General features: G+C 42.2%; 1 protein-coding gene across 1 annotated transcript in view; it reads left to right on the top strand.

Moving 5' to 3' along the window:
• Positions 1 to 15,775, top strand: part of LOC138285815 (uncharacterized) — a 569,249-nt gene that overhangs the window by 546,280 nt on the left and 7,194 nt on the right. Inside the window, exon 12 of the mRNA XM_069226216.1 lies at positions 10,314 to 10,452. Coding sequence (XP_069082317.1) covers positions 10,314 to 10,452 — 139 coding nt within the window. The remainder of the gene's footprint in view (positions 1 to 10,313; positions 10,453 to 15,775) is intronic.

Here is a 15,775-nt window from a genome sequence, read left to right as displayed (position 1 = left end):
GGGAAAACACATGGCCCAGATATCAGGAAATGTGGTTGAGACTGGCATGGGGAGTAGCCATGTGCACCATAGCAAAAGCCTCTGCCTTTGCCACCACTCGGCTAATAGTCTGGCAGACTGACCTAGACTGGTGCCAGAGAGCCGAGAAAGCTATATACAAAGGAAGGGGATGCCCCAAGAAATGGGAGAAAGTAAAGGGAGTTCAGGCAACTGTCTGAGGTGGGTGAGTAGAGGGGGACCTTCAGGGGAGTCCTGAGAATGGAAATTAAGGATGGGAAGCAGTTTTGTCTCAGCAGTGATGTGGCCGTAAAAGCCCCATAGGGGTTTTAATGGCATATTCACTAGGATTATGCAAAGTGTTCTGGATTATTAAACATGTACTCTCTATGCTCCATTGTATATAACAGTGCAAACCCTGTATTCTGAATCATAACAAAAAGATTGTTAGAAAAAAAAATTATACCATGAGCCAACTGAGATGATAATTGCTAGTTTAAAGACAAAAAAATCACTAACGTTTGAGAAAAAAGTAGGGTGCACTTGGTTTAAAATGTTAAGGGGCAGATTTAATAGCCCCTAGCGCTGCCTTGCACCACATTAGTGTCATTTGTTTTACGCTAATGTAGCCCAATGAGGACAAAATCGCTGTGCCAAATTAACAAAGTGGCACAATGCATGCATTGTGCCACGTTGTAACACTTTGTGCTCAGTGCCTAATTTGTAAATAAAAAGGTGCGGTGCCGAAAGGCCTCCTCTGAAACATACAGCTCCTGCAGTTAAATGTGCGAACACGGAATACTGAGGCAGCGTAATCTCAAAGCCATCTCGGACATCTATAATCCATTTAAAGCCACTCCCTGACCCTTCAGCTCACACCTGCAGCTTTCTGCTTTCTTCTTTGTGACGCTTTTCGTTTTTCTGTTCCTCTGTCTTTCCCAAATTTGTCTTTTACTTGCAGCAAATGCTCGAGGCAGAAGATTAAGTGCCGGCCCTCAAAAATAAGTGCCGGTGCTGAGCACTGGAAACAACAAGCACAAATTAAGCACTGTTTGTGCTACTTTATGCCTGTGCCAGGCATAATGTGTGCAAAGGGGGCATTCCCCCGTTAGGGGGGTCGAAAAAACAGCGCCAAGAAATCTAGAAGATTTCTTAGCGTCATTGTTTTCACCACTTTTAATGCCTGTTCAGAGCAGGCATTAAAAGGAGGCAGAGCATTATTTATAATGGGCTTCAATGGGCTTTGCAGGATTAGCGTCAAAACGTAATCCTGCAAAGCTGTGAACATCAATAAAAAATGTTGACACTAGTTCCCCTAACTACCGCCATGGTGCACCGTGTTTTAGATATGGCGCACACATGGTGGCTTTAGGGGAGCGCTAAGGGGTGCAAGAAAAGTGGTGCTGCACTGGGTGCAGCACCACCTTTCTTAAATCAGGCCCTAAGGTATCTCATCCACTCTTTCTTACAAAATCGTCTACAATAGCAGGCCATAGAAAGAAAATGATTGATCAGTCAGCTGGTAGCCTTCAACCTCCTTAAATGCCCATTTTTGTTTCTATATTTTGCAGCTTTTCTCATCAGACTATAGGAATATCTGCAAACGTCTCATCAGGGGTAATAAGAGCTGCATAAATGCAATTACAATAAAAGTCAATGAATATAGGAATACTTTTTCAAGACATTAAGTACATCTGTCCCACGAAAGCAAACTAATTTATTGAAAACTATCTTTAAAAATGTAATTTGTTGTCACATTGTTCTAAAAGGCTTTATTTGAAATGCAGACTGCTTGTAAATATGTTTCTATACTTCCCTTACCTCTTTTGGTTTTATTTGGAAGGTACACCTACAAGTAAACATGCATGCAATTCAAATTTAATGTCATAATGCTGTGAACTGTGAAATAAAAGGGTTAGACGCTAGAACCTAGGAAATTAGCAAACTGACACTGGTTTGTTTTTGCAGTTGATTCAGACAGCTCGTAGCTTTACTTCACAATCATGAGTAGTATACTTTAGTCCGAGCAATTGCTAAAGATCGAAAGGGAAAAAGTGAAGGGTGTTAGACTGAGAAAATAATTGTATTGTGAGATTTATCTATGAAAGACAGACCACTATGATCTCTGAAAATCAAAGGCTGCTGTTCTTCTTTTGTGGTAATTTTCACACACCCATTTCTATTGTTCCTTTGTCTAGACCAATTTTGTGTTGACTTCATAGCCTCATGTAACTTCAGGGCAAAGTGTGTTGTTCACCTAAAAACCAACAATTGGTTATAAGAAGCTATGTCCTTTCTGTTTAGACTTAGGCCCTCATTACGAACATGGCGGTCCAGACCGCCATGCCTGTGGTGGTAATTTCCGCCACCGGATTGGCAGTCTGGACCGCCCTATTCCAAACACAGGGGGACCGCCACAGGCAGCCCTCCGCCACCACCAGGCTACCGCCGCCAGGCAGCCTGACGATGGCGGAGTTCTCTATCCGACAGGGCAAAAGAACCTGTGTTCCTTCAGACTTTCCCTGGAGTTTTCCCCCGCCAAGTAAAGGCTGGCAGAAGGGGTGCTCTGAGGCCCCCTTGCACAGCTCCGTAGCGCAGGTCACTGCCCGATTTACGGGCAGTGATAGGCACGAAGGATGCTGCTGCACCCGCTGCACTGCGGCATAGACGACGGCTCCATGTGGAGACGTCGGCAATGTCCAGGCCCAGGATTGTGCTGGACTGGCTGGCGGAAACACTGTTTCCGCCCGCCCGCCCAGTGGAATGTTCATTATTGGGCCGGCGGGGTCTTCAACAAGCTGGCAGTCTGTGTTTAGACCACCAGCATGAACTCGGCGGGGAATCCCCCCGTGTTCATAATGACCCCCTTATTTTTGCTGGAACTAGTCCAGTTCATGGGTCAGAGTACTGCACAAAGTCCGTGAGCACAAAGATTTTGTATTTCAACAAAAACAATAAAACAAACAATTGCTAAAAAAGAGTTATGCCTGTGTATAGCAACATTTAATGCTCCCATATAACTATTTGCAGTGAAGATTCTCAGTGGCGGCCACCGCAAACCTCAAGGGGAGGGGTGGGCGGGAAGGGGAATGGATGGGAAATAAAAAAAAAAGTACCTCTTCCCGTTGTCACTGACTCCTGCTGCCTCGCTAGTCGCTCCTCTTCTTCTGGTGTCCCAGCATTCACTGGGACATCAGCACATGCTCCCCAGCAATCCTGATGCTGCTTTCATGTTAAACCTAGCATGAAAGCAGTGCCAGGACTGGTATGAGCGGCTTGGATTTCCACTCAGACACAGACCTGGGGTCTGTGCATTTTTCCAGCCCAGCTGTTCAACACAGCCGGTTTGGAGAAACCTAAGTGAGCATGTGTGTTTGGCCAGCCAGAGATGGCCAGCCAAACACACATGTGCACTTAGGTGCACTCTCTCCTCTCTCCCACCGCCCATGGCACAGCCCCGCCCCTCCCTTCACGTGCTACTGGCTGAGCCAGCAGCTAAAAGATAAAACGATAATTAACTATCATTTATCTTCAGCTCCTGGCTTAACCAGGGGGCGACGCTCCTTCACCATTGCGGAGTCGCCCCTGAAGATTCCTGAAAAGAAATATATGTTGTTTGCTGCTTTGAAACATCATCAGGCAAGATCAGGCATTCTCCTGTACATGGTGCATCACTTTCCAGCACAGATACCGCAAAAGTCTGGCTCAGTGTAGATGATAGACTGAGGGAGAATTCAAGGTACCAACACCTCCCAGACCAGTCATCAAGAACTATATCTCTGTAATCTACTTGCCCAGTGAAGGGCTGTATAATGTTGTGGGTGGTAGTTTCCTTGATTGTCAGCCTGTAACATGCGGGTTAAAGTAGAATAGTTCTTTTTTTCATTCTCACTTTAAGTTCTTAACCCTCATAATTCTTCTAAAGAGCGGCGTATATTTATTGTGCATCTCCCTGTTTTCAATTGCACTTTCTTCATTAACTAATCCATACCACTTTACTCATGGTTTTGGTGTGTAGCTCTGTAGTTATTGTTCATCATTTCTTACTGACTGTGGTGTTTTACTACACTACGGTTTAAATGTTATGTCCTAGCCTTTCTTTTTCCTCCATGACCAGTGCTGGGAGTCTGATTTTATCTTGTGACACAAAGAAACCTGAAGTTTTATCTCATTAGCAAGCAGATAGAATGCCTTGGTGAGGAGACACTTACACATGAGTCATTTACAATGTGTGAATAACTTTTCACACGTTTCTGTAGAAATAAGAAATGCAAAGCTCCCGGCCCATCTGCAAGTATAAAATTCCCTACATAGGATGTCAGCTCATACCGTACTTCTAAAGTACTGGAAATCCAATCAAGTAATTAAGACTACTGACCTGCTCAGTATAATTTACTCCAAAAGGCAACAACCCTCAGGGTCGGACTACAAATAGACCTGGGTACCAAAATAAAAGTAGCTTCCATAAGTGAATCAGACAGCTAAAAAGTGACACATTTGGAAATTGGGGCAGCTTTGAACGTGTAAAGACACACTGTAGAGGTAATCTGCAAGCTATGGAAGATGTGTGCTCGCTGCAAGCATCGTTTGTGGTAACATCAGAGAAATCAACAGCAAAATCCAGCCCATCAGGCCACAAAAACAGGCCGACAAGCAGCCCAATAACTGGCTCACACACTGATCTGTGAGACTAGCCCTTCTGGCACTGCCAAACTGGCCTACAGGTCAACCCGACCCTCTCACACCCCAGTAGTACCTGGAGAGTATGTGTCCTTTAACACCCATAAAATACAGACTCCACGTAAACTACTCACTCAAACACATACACCCAAGTCTCCTACTTTGCAACTTTTCTCGAGTAAGCATTTTCCACAGAGAACTGGAAAGGACAGAATTAGGCCATTCATGCACCTTGTTACCTTCTCCGGTGAAAATCTCTCTAGATTTTTATCAGTAAGGACATAACGTTTTAGATGAATAGTGCATTTTTAAAGCAGAGACCTCGCCCATTTCTAGTGCAGCACTGTATAACCATTATAAAGAAACAGGATTAAACTGAAACTGTCAAAAACATCATATTTAATAATCATTGACAGAGTCAGTGGGTCTGGATTTTGGATAATTAAATAGGTTCTGTTTTGAACATAGATACCGGTTTTGAATCGTTTGGTTTTCTGGGTAAATAATCAGATGGCTACAGTTGAGACATAGCCCCCACATGGCCCAAACAATGCAAACCCCAAAGGTAGACCCGTTTGTGTGAGAAATCCACAGCTTAACCTTGGAAGTTTGGCTCAGTCAGCAAGTGAATCAGCGAGGCAAATAAAATGCAATTAAGAAGTACATAGTTTAAACGATCTTTATCACGTTGTTTAAGAAGACAATTATAAATAAAATGGCACAAAAGAGAAGACAATTAATTACAGGGATCAAGAACAAGAAAATAAGAACACAGCAATAGCAAAGCATGGGAAAAAATGAAAATTCCACCCAAAAAATTGAAAAATTCAAAGAGTATCCTCCATGTGGATGTCCCACAAGTGAACAGGGTGAATACTAGTTGGTGAATGGTCCCTCACAATGTTCTTATCTTCAGACTTCAAACTATTTTCCTGCAGCTTTTTTGCTAGGTTTTTGCAGTACAAATGCCACAGATATATATAGGAAAACATATCTTCAGCAGTGCAAACCTGAAACGTTCGTCTGATGTAGCAATCCACACAAGACCACCTTGCACGGCCCTGAGTATCTTGATGAATTCAGAGTAATGCAACTCAGTGCAAACTGTTGTATTGCGTTATTCTGCCCCAGGGAGGTATTCCGCAGGTAGTGTGTGGGTTCCCACAAAACACCCATGGATTTTGACACATTCCTACACTTACCATAAGGTGGTAGGCCTAGGAGTAGGTCAAAGCTACTACGCCTCCTAGTTTTTTCAATTTTCCAGAATGCAGCACACATATAAAGAGGAAAAAGCCTCAGGGACTTGTTTTTGTGCCGGAAGGTGCCCCTTTCGGCACAAAAACAATCCTGCTAACAATGCACCTGTGCACCATGGTATAATAATGCCTGCATTGGAGCTAGGCAGCACATTGTGCCCCAGCGCTGGGAAAAGACAGGAATGTGCCATAAAATGTTAGATAGGGTGCATTCCGGGCATTTCCCTGTTGTGCAGTGCAGAAAGGTGACACACTGCACTGAGTGACTTTTTGGTAAATGTGCCCCTAAGACTGGGCAGACCCATGGTAGTACTGAATTATTCACCTTAAAGCTTATTGGAGTGCAAATCACAAAGATGAGCTCACCAAGGCAATATATTTTCAAAATAAATTTGCAGATTGTATAGTTCCTCGAGGGGAAGGCTTTCACAAAGTCCTAAGGTTTTTTACATGTATAAAACACAATATTATTATTAAATTCAGGATTGGATTCTCAGACTCAAGAGCACTTTGTTAACCCACAACTCATCTTCCAGGTCTACAAGAAATGACGAGTACCAACTGGTTCACTAGAATCGTTTCTAGCTTGCTGTCAGTGGACCATCTGTGCTCTCCAGAGTCATAGGTTCGCAAGCACACTTTATTAGTAGTAACCTGGCTGTTTGAAACAGCAGAAAACTGGCAACCCCTGCCCTAGAGCAGAATTCTGGCAAACATCCAGGCAGATCAGGAGACAACTCTCTTCAGTGGTACCTATCAGATGGGTAGAGAAGTATTCTCGCCTCTTAAAGTCAGGGCTAATTTTCTTCTTAGAGTGGGTCAAAGAGGCTGCTTAGAAAATATTGCTGCCATCCACTGGTGGTGATATTTAGTCATAACTAACACATTTGGCGTCTATTTGTTCTGCAAAGTAATTCACTTTATGCTTTTGGTCCATGCTTTGTGCTTTCAAACCTATACAAGAATGCCTTGTTTCAAAAATCCAAAATCGAGACTTTAGGGCTGAACGTCCTTGTCACAGTGTTCATGTGACAATCTACTCCTCAGTTTTTAATTCTTACCAACCAAGTATATTTTTAGTGCAGTTGATCCATGTTACAAGACTCTTCTTAAGCATGTTGTTTTACAAAAGATTTACAGGCTCTGTCATGTGGCAGGGTGGACCCACAGTTATGTCTCCTTCAGCATGGGTGGTGCCCACTAGTGTGACTAGGCCGCTGTAATTACTCCTGAATCCCTAGATGAGGGTTCCTGTGCACACAGGAGCTTCTGTGATCGACCAAGATGCCCCATCCGCGGGCCCATGTGCTTCAGTTTACAACAGTGCACCTAAGAGCTGCTGTGAAAGTCCACAATTAAATGTTGCTGCCATTGTGCCAATGACTCAATCGCTACTGAAGGGCACCTCCAGTGAGTGGCAGAGCCTAGGGGGTATTTGAGTTAAGGAATTGTTTTTTCCAAAAATGCATCCAGTTTCAGTGCTTATTAAAGCCCTATAACATCTAGTACTGTCATCAGGATACAGAGGGTGCCCACATCACACAGTATCCTATCTTTTCATAATTACTGTTCTCAGTATTTGGTTTTATAAGAAAAGGTTACATAGGCATGCCTATCAATAGTACAGGCACTGATAATCCCTTCTCTCCCTTATTTTAAATTATTATTGCAATAAAGTGGGACTGGGTACCTCTTGTTCAAGAACTCCAAACAAGTCAGTGTAATCTCTTGAAGTAAGCTATAGCCATAGCAATTTTGCAAACATAGAATGTTGTATTTTCGACATTCTTCACAAACAGTGCATTCGCATGATTTGAAACATAACTGTTTGAACCCTGTGACAGAACAGTATTGATAAAATGGAATTACCTGGAATCACTCATTTTCAATTCTGAAGGGTGTATTTTAAAAGAAGGGCAAGATACATAAAAGTGGATGCATTATTAATCAGTTAGTCATTCCGAAATCATTAGCAGTACATATAGGGCTTGGGTCACTCTTACTAATTTCAAAATGTGTAATTGAGTAGGTCGACTATAAACCTGATGTTCCTCACTCCGACACGAGCTAGTTGTGTTGCTAAACAGTGGAGAATCCTATCAGAAAAGTGATAAGGTAAAGAGGGCGATAATCTCCTATGTTTAAGCATAGCAAAGGGTATGAGGTTTCCCAGTTTCTTCATGTTCACTAATTACTCCATCTCTTGGCAGTCTACAGCAAAAACATGCTCATTGGTACTCTTTGTTGATAAAGAATTATGGAGAATACTAGCAAGATGTGGCGGACGGGTGTGACATAATAAGTACCGCCTAGGTCAATTGGTGGGAGATCAGAATGTCACCTGGAAAAATCAAGATTATATTGTTAGTGTCATTACAGAAATTGAGTTTATTCAAATATGTGGTAAATTAATATTTGCTACTAAAACCAGGATGTTTAGAAAAGGGAATTGTCACCAAGCAATGTCACAGGTCACAGATTTGGTGGTTGTGGCATGTGTTTATCTTGGTATAATAATCTGGCAAGGCAAGGATATTAATGAGGTAATCACCACTCTCGTTCACAAAGATCAATGTGGCTTTATACCACGGCGGTGCACACTTCTCAATCTACACAAGCTCAATCATATATTGCACCGTACTGCCCAGATGGAGGAAGACTGTGTCACAGGGAAGGGCAAAAACAATAAAGCAAGAGAAGCCTGTAGGAGGTAGGCAGTCGAAAGACCAGTGGTATGCTATGGGAGGATGTAAGCTCACTGAATAGTAAACAATACATCTCGTTGCAAGCGCATGCGCTGTGGTAGGCAAAACCTAAAAAGGTAAAGTAAGGTGTATATTTGTGAGTGTGAGGTAGGGTTTGGTGAGATGCCGGATTGCCATGTGATGGCTATGTCACCAGGGTCCCGTAGTGGCAGAATAGGAGAAAGATATTACTGAATGGGCCCTAACGGGGAATTCTGCATGATGGCTACTAGGAAGGATCCAAAAGTGTTAGACAATCTACCAACTTGGTGGAAATAGTGGACAAATTCACAGATCCACAGCAGGATGCAAACCCCCAATAGGAGAGGTCAAGGAATGTAGGTGAGAACCAAGCCAGATTTGGAAATGACTCAACAGATGTGGAATCCTGGAGGACCACAAGGGCTCAAGGGGCTAACGTCAGACGATGTAATATTGGGATGTTTTCTCCTGTAAACAAAAGTGACATTTAGAAGCGATATAAAACAATAGGTGGCGCATGGATGATATGTGTTGCTCACTTTTGGTTCTGAAAAGCAAAATAATTCGTTTTCGGAAACAAAATCTTTAAAAAAGAGTTATGTTGAGGAGAGGGTATAACTTAAGCGAGTGTTAAAGTGAAAAAGAAATAGAAAGGGTAGGGTTACGAAAAGGAGGTACAATGGGTGCACCCTGTGATTAATAAGTAAATATCAAGTATATTAAATGAAAAATCAGGTACAATCAGACAAATTAATGAATGAAAAACACATTTAAAAAAACAATATTAACATTAATAAAAGAAAGATAACGTTAGGGATTGTGGGAGTCTGCCCGTAAACATATAAAAAAGCATAATATGATGCAATAATGTAATGTAATGTTTGCTGTAATAATCCGACATTTACATTGGGTTAAACCAAAATAAAAAAAACTGAAATTATAGTGGAATAATAATATAATACTGTTTCATATTAATCAAGCAAAATTAATGCAAAGTGATTAATGATTCTGAAAAAATAAAATGGAACCACTAATGGAGCAGCAAATGACGTTTACGTTGTTTTCTACCAGTCATTTAAGGTTACGACCTACAGACCATATCCTACAGGTTGATATCTGTGTTCCTTTGATCCACACATGAAGCATCAAGGTTCTTTTTATAAAGCTCTTCCTTTCCTTTCATGACGTAAGCATCGTTGAGGTATTTATAAAAAACGAAGAACCAAACTGTTTGTTTACTGCTCTCCTCCATTGTCTGAATTAGTCAAGCACTGTAACGAAAGACCTATGGGACACTGGCTGAGCACTACATCCACCTCAAACAAAGCTAAATCACCAGTGGCATGATCCCACACGCTCAGTGGAACCAATTTAATTATTTTCCTGATGCCAAACGTCTATTTTTAATTTGTGTTTACAGCATGGACGATGGGAAGAAAATGTATAGAGTTTGTACAGTACGACTCTAACCTGTAAAATATGTAAATCTTTGGCCATTTTAAAAGTCGAAATCTTAAGGTTCACCTGTTGTTTTTGTCTTACAGAAAAAATGTCTTTTACCAGGCTGAAAAAATGCATGAATGACCTTTTTTTGTTGGTTCTTACACAAACATCTACCATCTCATGTCATGTGCTCTGTTTCATTGTCTAGGTGGCCTATACCTGCAGGGGTACACCGTGAGTGAACAGTGCATTGGCTCCAAAGGACGCTGTGTAATTGAGGTCAAACCCCCATCAGAAGAGTTTAAAACCTTTTACCTCAGTGCAGAGAATGTGACGGAAAACAAGCGGTATGATTATTCTTTCACATATGCTCAACTTTTCAGAACTTGCACTATCACAGCAATCAACAAATGCTCGTGTGCCCCATTCCTTTATTTACCCACCCCATTCAAAGCGTATTGTTTGCTGCAAGTATAGGGCATAGTATGAATATACAGATCTGAGTACAGAGGGCCTCATTTACGAGGCCCTAGCGGCACACCACGTCACTGGGGGGTAATTTGTTTTGATGCTCCGGTGGCACAGTGTGCTGGCCCATATTTACAAGGCCACGTAAAGCCACCTTGCGTGGCTTTTCATGGCCTTGTAAATATGGACCCCTTTCATGCAACAACAAAAATGCAACACTCATGGAATCTGATGGAATCTGACTCATTCCCAGATCTGCAAGTCTGGGAATGCGTCAGATTCCAACACCACCTCAGGGGTGGCGTTAAAGTGGGTCAACCAGGAGAAATAACATTTTTCTCCCTGTTATATGCGCCGCACACATAGAAGGAGGAGATTGCCTCCATTGATAGTTTTTGTGCAGGAAGTTATCCCATACCTGCACAAAAACAATCATCTCCACAACGCAGGCACACTTGCACCATGGTGCACCCTTGCAACATGGTGCAAGGGTGCTTGTGTTGGTGCATGGCAGCAATTTGTGCACCAGGCACAGGGGAAGAGGACAGAAATGTGCCGTATCTTGTAGATACAGCGCATTTCTGCCCTTTCTCAGTGAATCTTATGTTAAAAATTGATGAAAACACAAACTAAAAAGGAAACAGATCTGCCAAAAACTCACAACAAAACAGTAGCAAATCTAACACAGTTAGTCTTAACTTCAGTCTTTCTTCCTTATTAAGCATTTTGTGGCTGCATTCCTCATTTACTATGCTATCCAACTAGGAGGTAGTCCTTATCACAGTGTTGGGCAATCCTGCCCCAAGTCATTTCAATTAGTATTCAAAAACGTATTTCAAGATTTCAAATTGGATGACTCCTCCAAACAGAACAGTTGACGGATTTTGGCCTCACTTTACTTCTGGGTCTCTTCAGGTCTTAAGGAGCAACAAAAGACCTTGGCAACAGGTATGTCACTCCAGGCACTGTTACAATGGTTTCCACAAATATCACCTGACACCAACAAACTATTAGTGTATGTGCTTTTTATCCAGCTTTATGAATTGGATAGCCCACCAAGGAAAAGCAGCAAAGGTTCTCGTCTGTTTTCAGTGCTGTTCCACGTCTCTGCAGCTCCTTGCTCCTCTAACTGGAAGCATGTTCCAACTGCTGCCATGGACGTCTTGTGCAGGCCAGCTATTCGCATAGTTTGTCCAACCATGGTGAAAATATTGCATGACCTATCGCCATTATGTACAGCATTTATGTTGAACTGGGGCTATCTGGTCGCGCTAGATCAGGTAAAATCCAAAATTTCAGTCCGACTGCGATGGGGCGCAGGTCGGATACAGCCCCAGAGAAGTCCAGCTGAAGTTTCTCCTTCTTCAAAAAATAAAACCAAGAGTCCCATTAGCAGGGAAGACGTTCTCTGGGAGCAAGGAAAGCGTTGTCCGGTCGTGTGAAGAGTCGGCCTGGCATCAGAGAGGGGCGGACTAGAGCCTCACAGTCACGAGCGGCGATGCTTACTGTGCGCAGAGACAAACGTGTAGTCACTTGCGCTGCTTCTTTGGGTGAGAGGCACTGTGCAGGAGCAAACAGGCTCATTCACGGTTGCAAAGACCCCCAAAACACTTCTTAGGGCCCAGGGCCTTAAAAGCACCTCTTGGAGGTCAGGAGCTTGTTGAAGATGGGTTCAGGAGCTGTGGGTGATGAGATAGAAGTCTTTTGTGTCACTGAGACTGCAGAATAACAGGTGCCAATCCAGCAAGCCCTTGGGGTTACTCTGGTTCTGAGTTCAGGTGATGTGGGTCCAACCCCTCTCACCCAAGCAAGCAGGGCAGCAGGTCAGCACAGCAAAAAAGCAGTTCTTCCAGAGCAGAACCCCAGCAGAGTAGCAGTCTTTGTAGCTTCTTCCTGGCAGAGTATTCACAAGTTCAGTATTGTACTGAGTTGGGTTAGAAGTCTAGTTCTTATACCCAGTAGTGCCTTTGAAGTGGGGGAGTCTTCAAAGTAGGGTTTTGAAGTACACACAGAGGTCCTCCCTCCCTGTCCTGGCTCCAGACTCACTACGGGGTTAAGCAGTCTTTTGTGTGGTGTCAGGAAACAGCCCATTCAGTTGTAAGTTTGAGGCTGTGACCAGCTCCTTACTCCCATCCTGCCCAGGAAAGCCCATCAGGATGTTAATAGCCCATCAGTCACATGTAAGCTCAACTTGTGTGTGGCTGTCTAGAGGGAATGCACAAGCCTAGCTGTCACTCCACCCCAGACGTGTATTGGTAACAAGCTGCAGGCACACAGGGCTAACAGCACGAACATGACAACTTTCTAAAAGTGGCATTTTCAAAATTGTAATGATAAATCAGACTTTACCATTAAAGAGGATTTCTCATTACAATTCCATAGGTACTATACATGACAGATCTTCCCCTTGCCAATCAGGAATTGCAGCTTATCAAATGTAATAAAGAATCCCCAATGTTATCCTGTGAGAGGAGTAGACCTCAAAGTAATGAAACTGCCCTTTCACTACAGGGCATGTAAAACCTAGGAAGCATTCAGGCTGCAATAGTAGGTCTGGGGCATGTTGTAAAGTGCTACCTAAGTAGGTGGCATAAGTAGTGCTGCAGACCCACTAGTAGCATTTAATTTACATGCTCTGAGCTTATGTAGTGCACTTAACTAGGGACTTATACGTAAATTAAATATGTTGATTAGGTATATACCAATCAAAGCATTTTTTTTATGGCAAGAGCACAAGCATGTTAGCACTAGTTAGCAGTGGTAAAGTGCAATGAGTCCTAAGGCCAACAAAAACAAGTTCAACAAAAAGTGGAGGGAAAAGACAAAAGGTTCAGGGATGACCCTGCAGAGAGGGCCATTTCCAACAAGGGCCAAACATGTCCTGACTGCACAAATTTTACACATGTATGCTTGCATTTTAGTAGTGATTGTGGGAGGTATGGTCTGGGTAGCTGGAAAATAGGGACTGCTTATTACTGGATTGATGAGGTTTTTGGAAGCATATTAAGGGGTTAAGGGAGGGCTTTGATCTGTGGGACCACTGCCTGCTCTTTAAACCTATGGCCCATATTTATACTTTTTTAGTGCCGTATTTGCGCTGCTTTTTGACGCAAAAACGGCGCAAACTTACAATGGTATTTTGCAAGTTTGCGCAGTTTTTGCATTAAAAAATGACGCAAATGCGGCGCTCAAAAAGTATAAATATGGGCCTATATTTTTTTACATTCTCAAAGGGGAAGGTGTCCCTTGGGAACTCCTTCCCATTTGCAGATGGGTTACCACCTCCTTTGAGGTGTCAGTAAAAAATGAATGTTTTGTGACTGGAATTTGGTTGCAAAACATTCATACATACCACTGCTATTTGGTATTTGGAAGGGATCCCCTAAACACTCCCTTCGAAGTATTGAATCGCTAAACCAAGTTATTATTCAGTAACAATTTACCAAATCGCAATTTGGTATATTTACATTACAGAATGCTTTTCTGCAAATCAGCCCATTTCGGACCACCAAAAATATTGTACATATGCCCCCTAGGAAGGGACATGACCCACCCACATAAGCATAAGTCTATTGCTGATCACAAACTGTACTTCAATAGTTACTAGAGCCAAAAAGGAACCAAAACACTGGTAAATGTAAGCCAGCTCAGATCTGGATCAAGTCCAGCACCACACATGGCCAACCACTGGTATTGCAACAAAGGACTTAAAATAACACCCCCTAAGAAATAAGAATAAAATACATTAATTTAGGTACACTTCTTAAAAATATATATAATTGTAATTAGATTTTGAAAAATGTGTATGATAAATAAAAATATTTTTTGGGAAATATTTTAACAACCTTTTTTACTTTAAAAATAAATGTAACCTAAGCCCAATTTTTTTAAGTGAGTTCCATTAATTTAAATGAATTCTATGCATACATTTTGATAATTTGTACTACATAATAAATAATGTAAAGATTTTGCTTTAGGTGGGTTTTGTAATAAATCTTTAAAAATGTAATTTAAGTGAACATATTTATATTATTTAAATATCTATTTTAAAATTAATAGTGTTGTAGCGTTTTCTATATTTAAAACAAATATATTAATTTACGATAATATGTGACACTAAAATATTTGTATTTTGTTTAACTTTAATAAACTTTTTTATTTTTCCCTATACTTTACTACAAGGGCATCCCTGCCACGGTGACAGAGCTCTCTGCCTATATGTGAAAAGTTACAAGTAGTATCTTTGCACTCGTAAATCAGGTTACAGGGAATACAGACATGTAATTGTATACTTTTTAGTACAATGTAACTAGTGAATAGCCAAAAGTAGCAAATTTACTACAAAGTGTAAGAGTAAACTTACACATGTAAATTTAGCCTTGTAAATTTACCTGTGAGTAGCACCTTTAGTGACTGGTTATACACCATTGACAGGCAACTCTGTTGTCTATGAAGAGATGTCTCTACACATGTTTCCTGGGATATTGAATACAGGCTTCACTTAACACTTCTAAGCCATGGGACAGCAGCTTATCTCCCTGGCTTGCCCGTTGGCACCTGTTGCCCTGGCTTTGCTGCTCCTTATCACTGGGATGCTCCCACCCTCATTCGGGTTCTGAAGTTTTCTTTTCTTCCTGTCGGCTTCTTGTCTGCCCCCCCCCCCTGTCGTGCGCACCCGGCTGCGGGTTTCACAGGATTAGACCTGCGGTTTAACAGAGTTTAGCTCACATGGAGTACCCTTCCTGATCACAAAACGAACCTAGGTTACCTCTTCTTTTCTCTCTGTGAGCCTTGTAACTTTCTCTCCCCCTTTCTCTTTGTTTCTTTCTTTACTCCCTCATCTTCCCCCCCTCTTTTTTCCTTCTTTTTCCTTCTCTTCTTTGTCTGCTTTCTATCTCCTGAGTGCGGACGCGGACCCCCTTCGTACCTTCCCCCCTCACTCTCTTTCCTTTTTGCCATCTACTCCGACATAGATTGTTCGAATCGGCACTCCGTGACTCCTAGACCAGGTAGTACCTCCATACAACAGCTATGAATGGGGACTTCCCTGCCATTGAAGACAGTATTGTGGAATGTTCATGGCCTCACGCACTATATCAAAAGAAAGAAGGTCCTCTCCTATTTACAATCCAAACGTATGGATATTGCCCTCTTGCAAGAAATACATCTATGATTCTTGGAATCCGAAAAACTGCGCCGGAC

This window comes from Pleurodeles waltl, chromosome 1_1, assembly GCF_031143425.1.
Source record: "Pleurodeles waltl isolate 20211129_DDA chromosome 1_1, aPleWal1.hap1.20221129, whole genome shotgun sequence".
In the NCBI taxonomy this organism is placed as follows: Eukaryota; Metazoa; Chordata; class Amphibia; order Caudata; family Salamandridae; genus Pleurodeles; species Pleurodeles waltl.
Note: the sequence above shows the minus strand (reverse complement) of the source record. Positions and strands in the feature narration are given on the sequence as shown.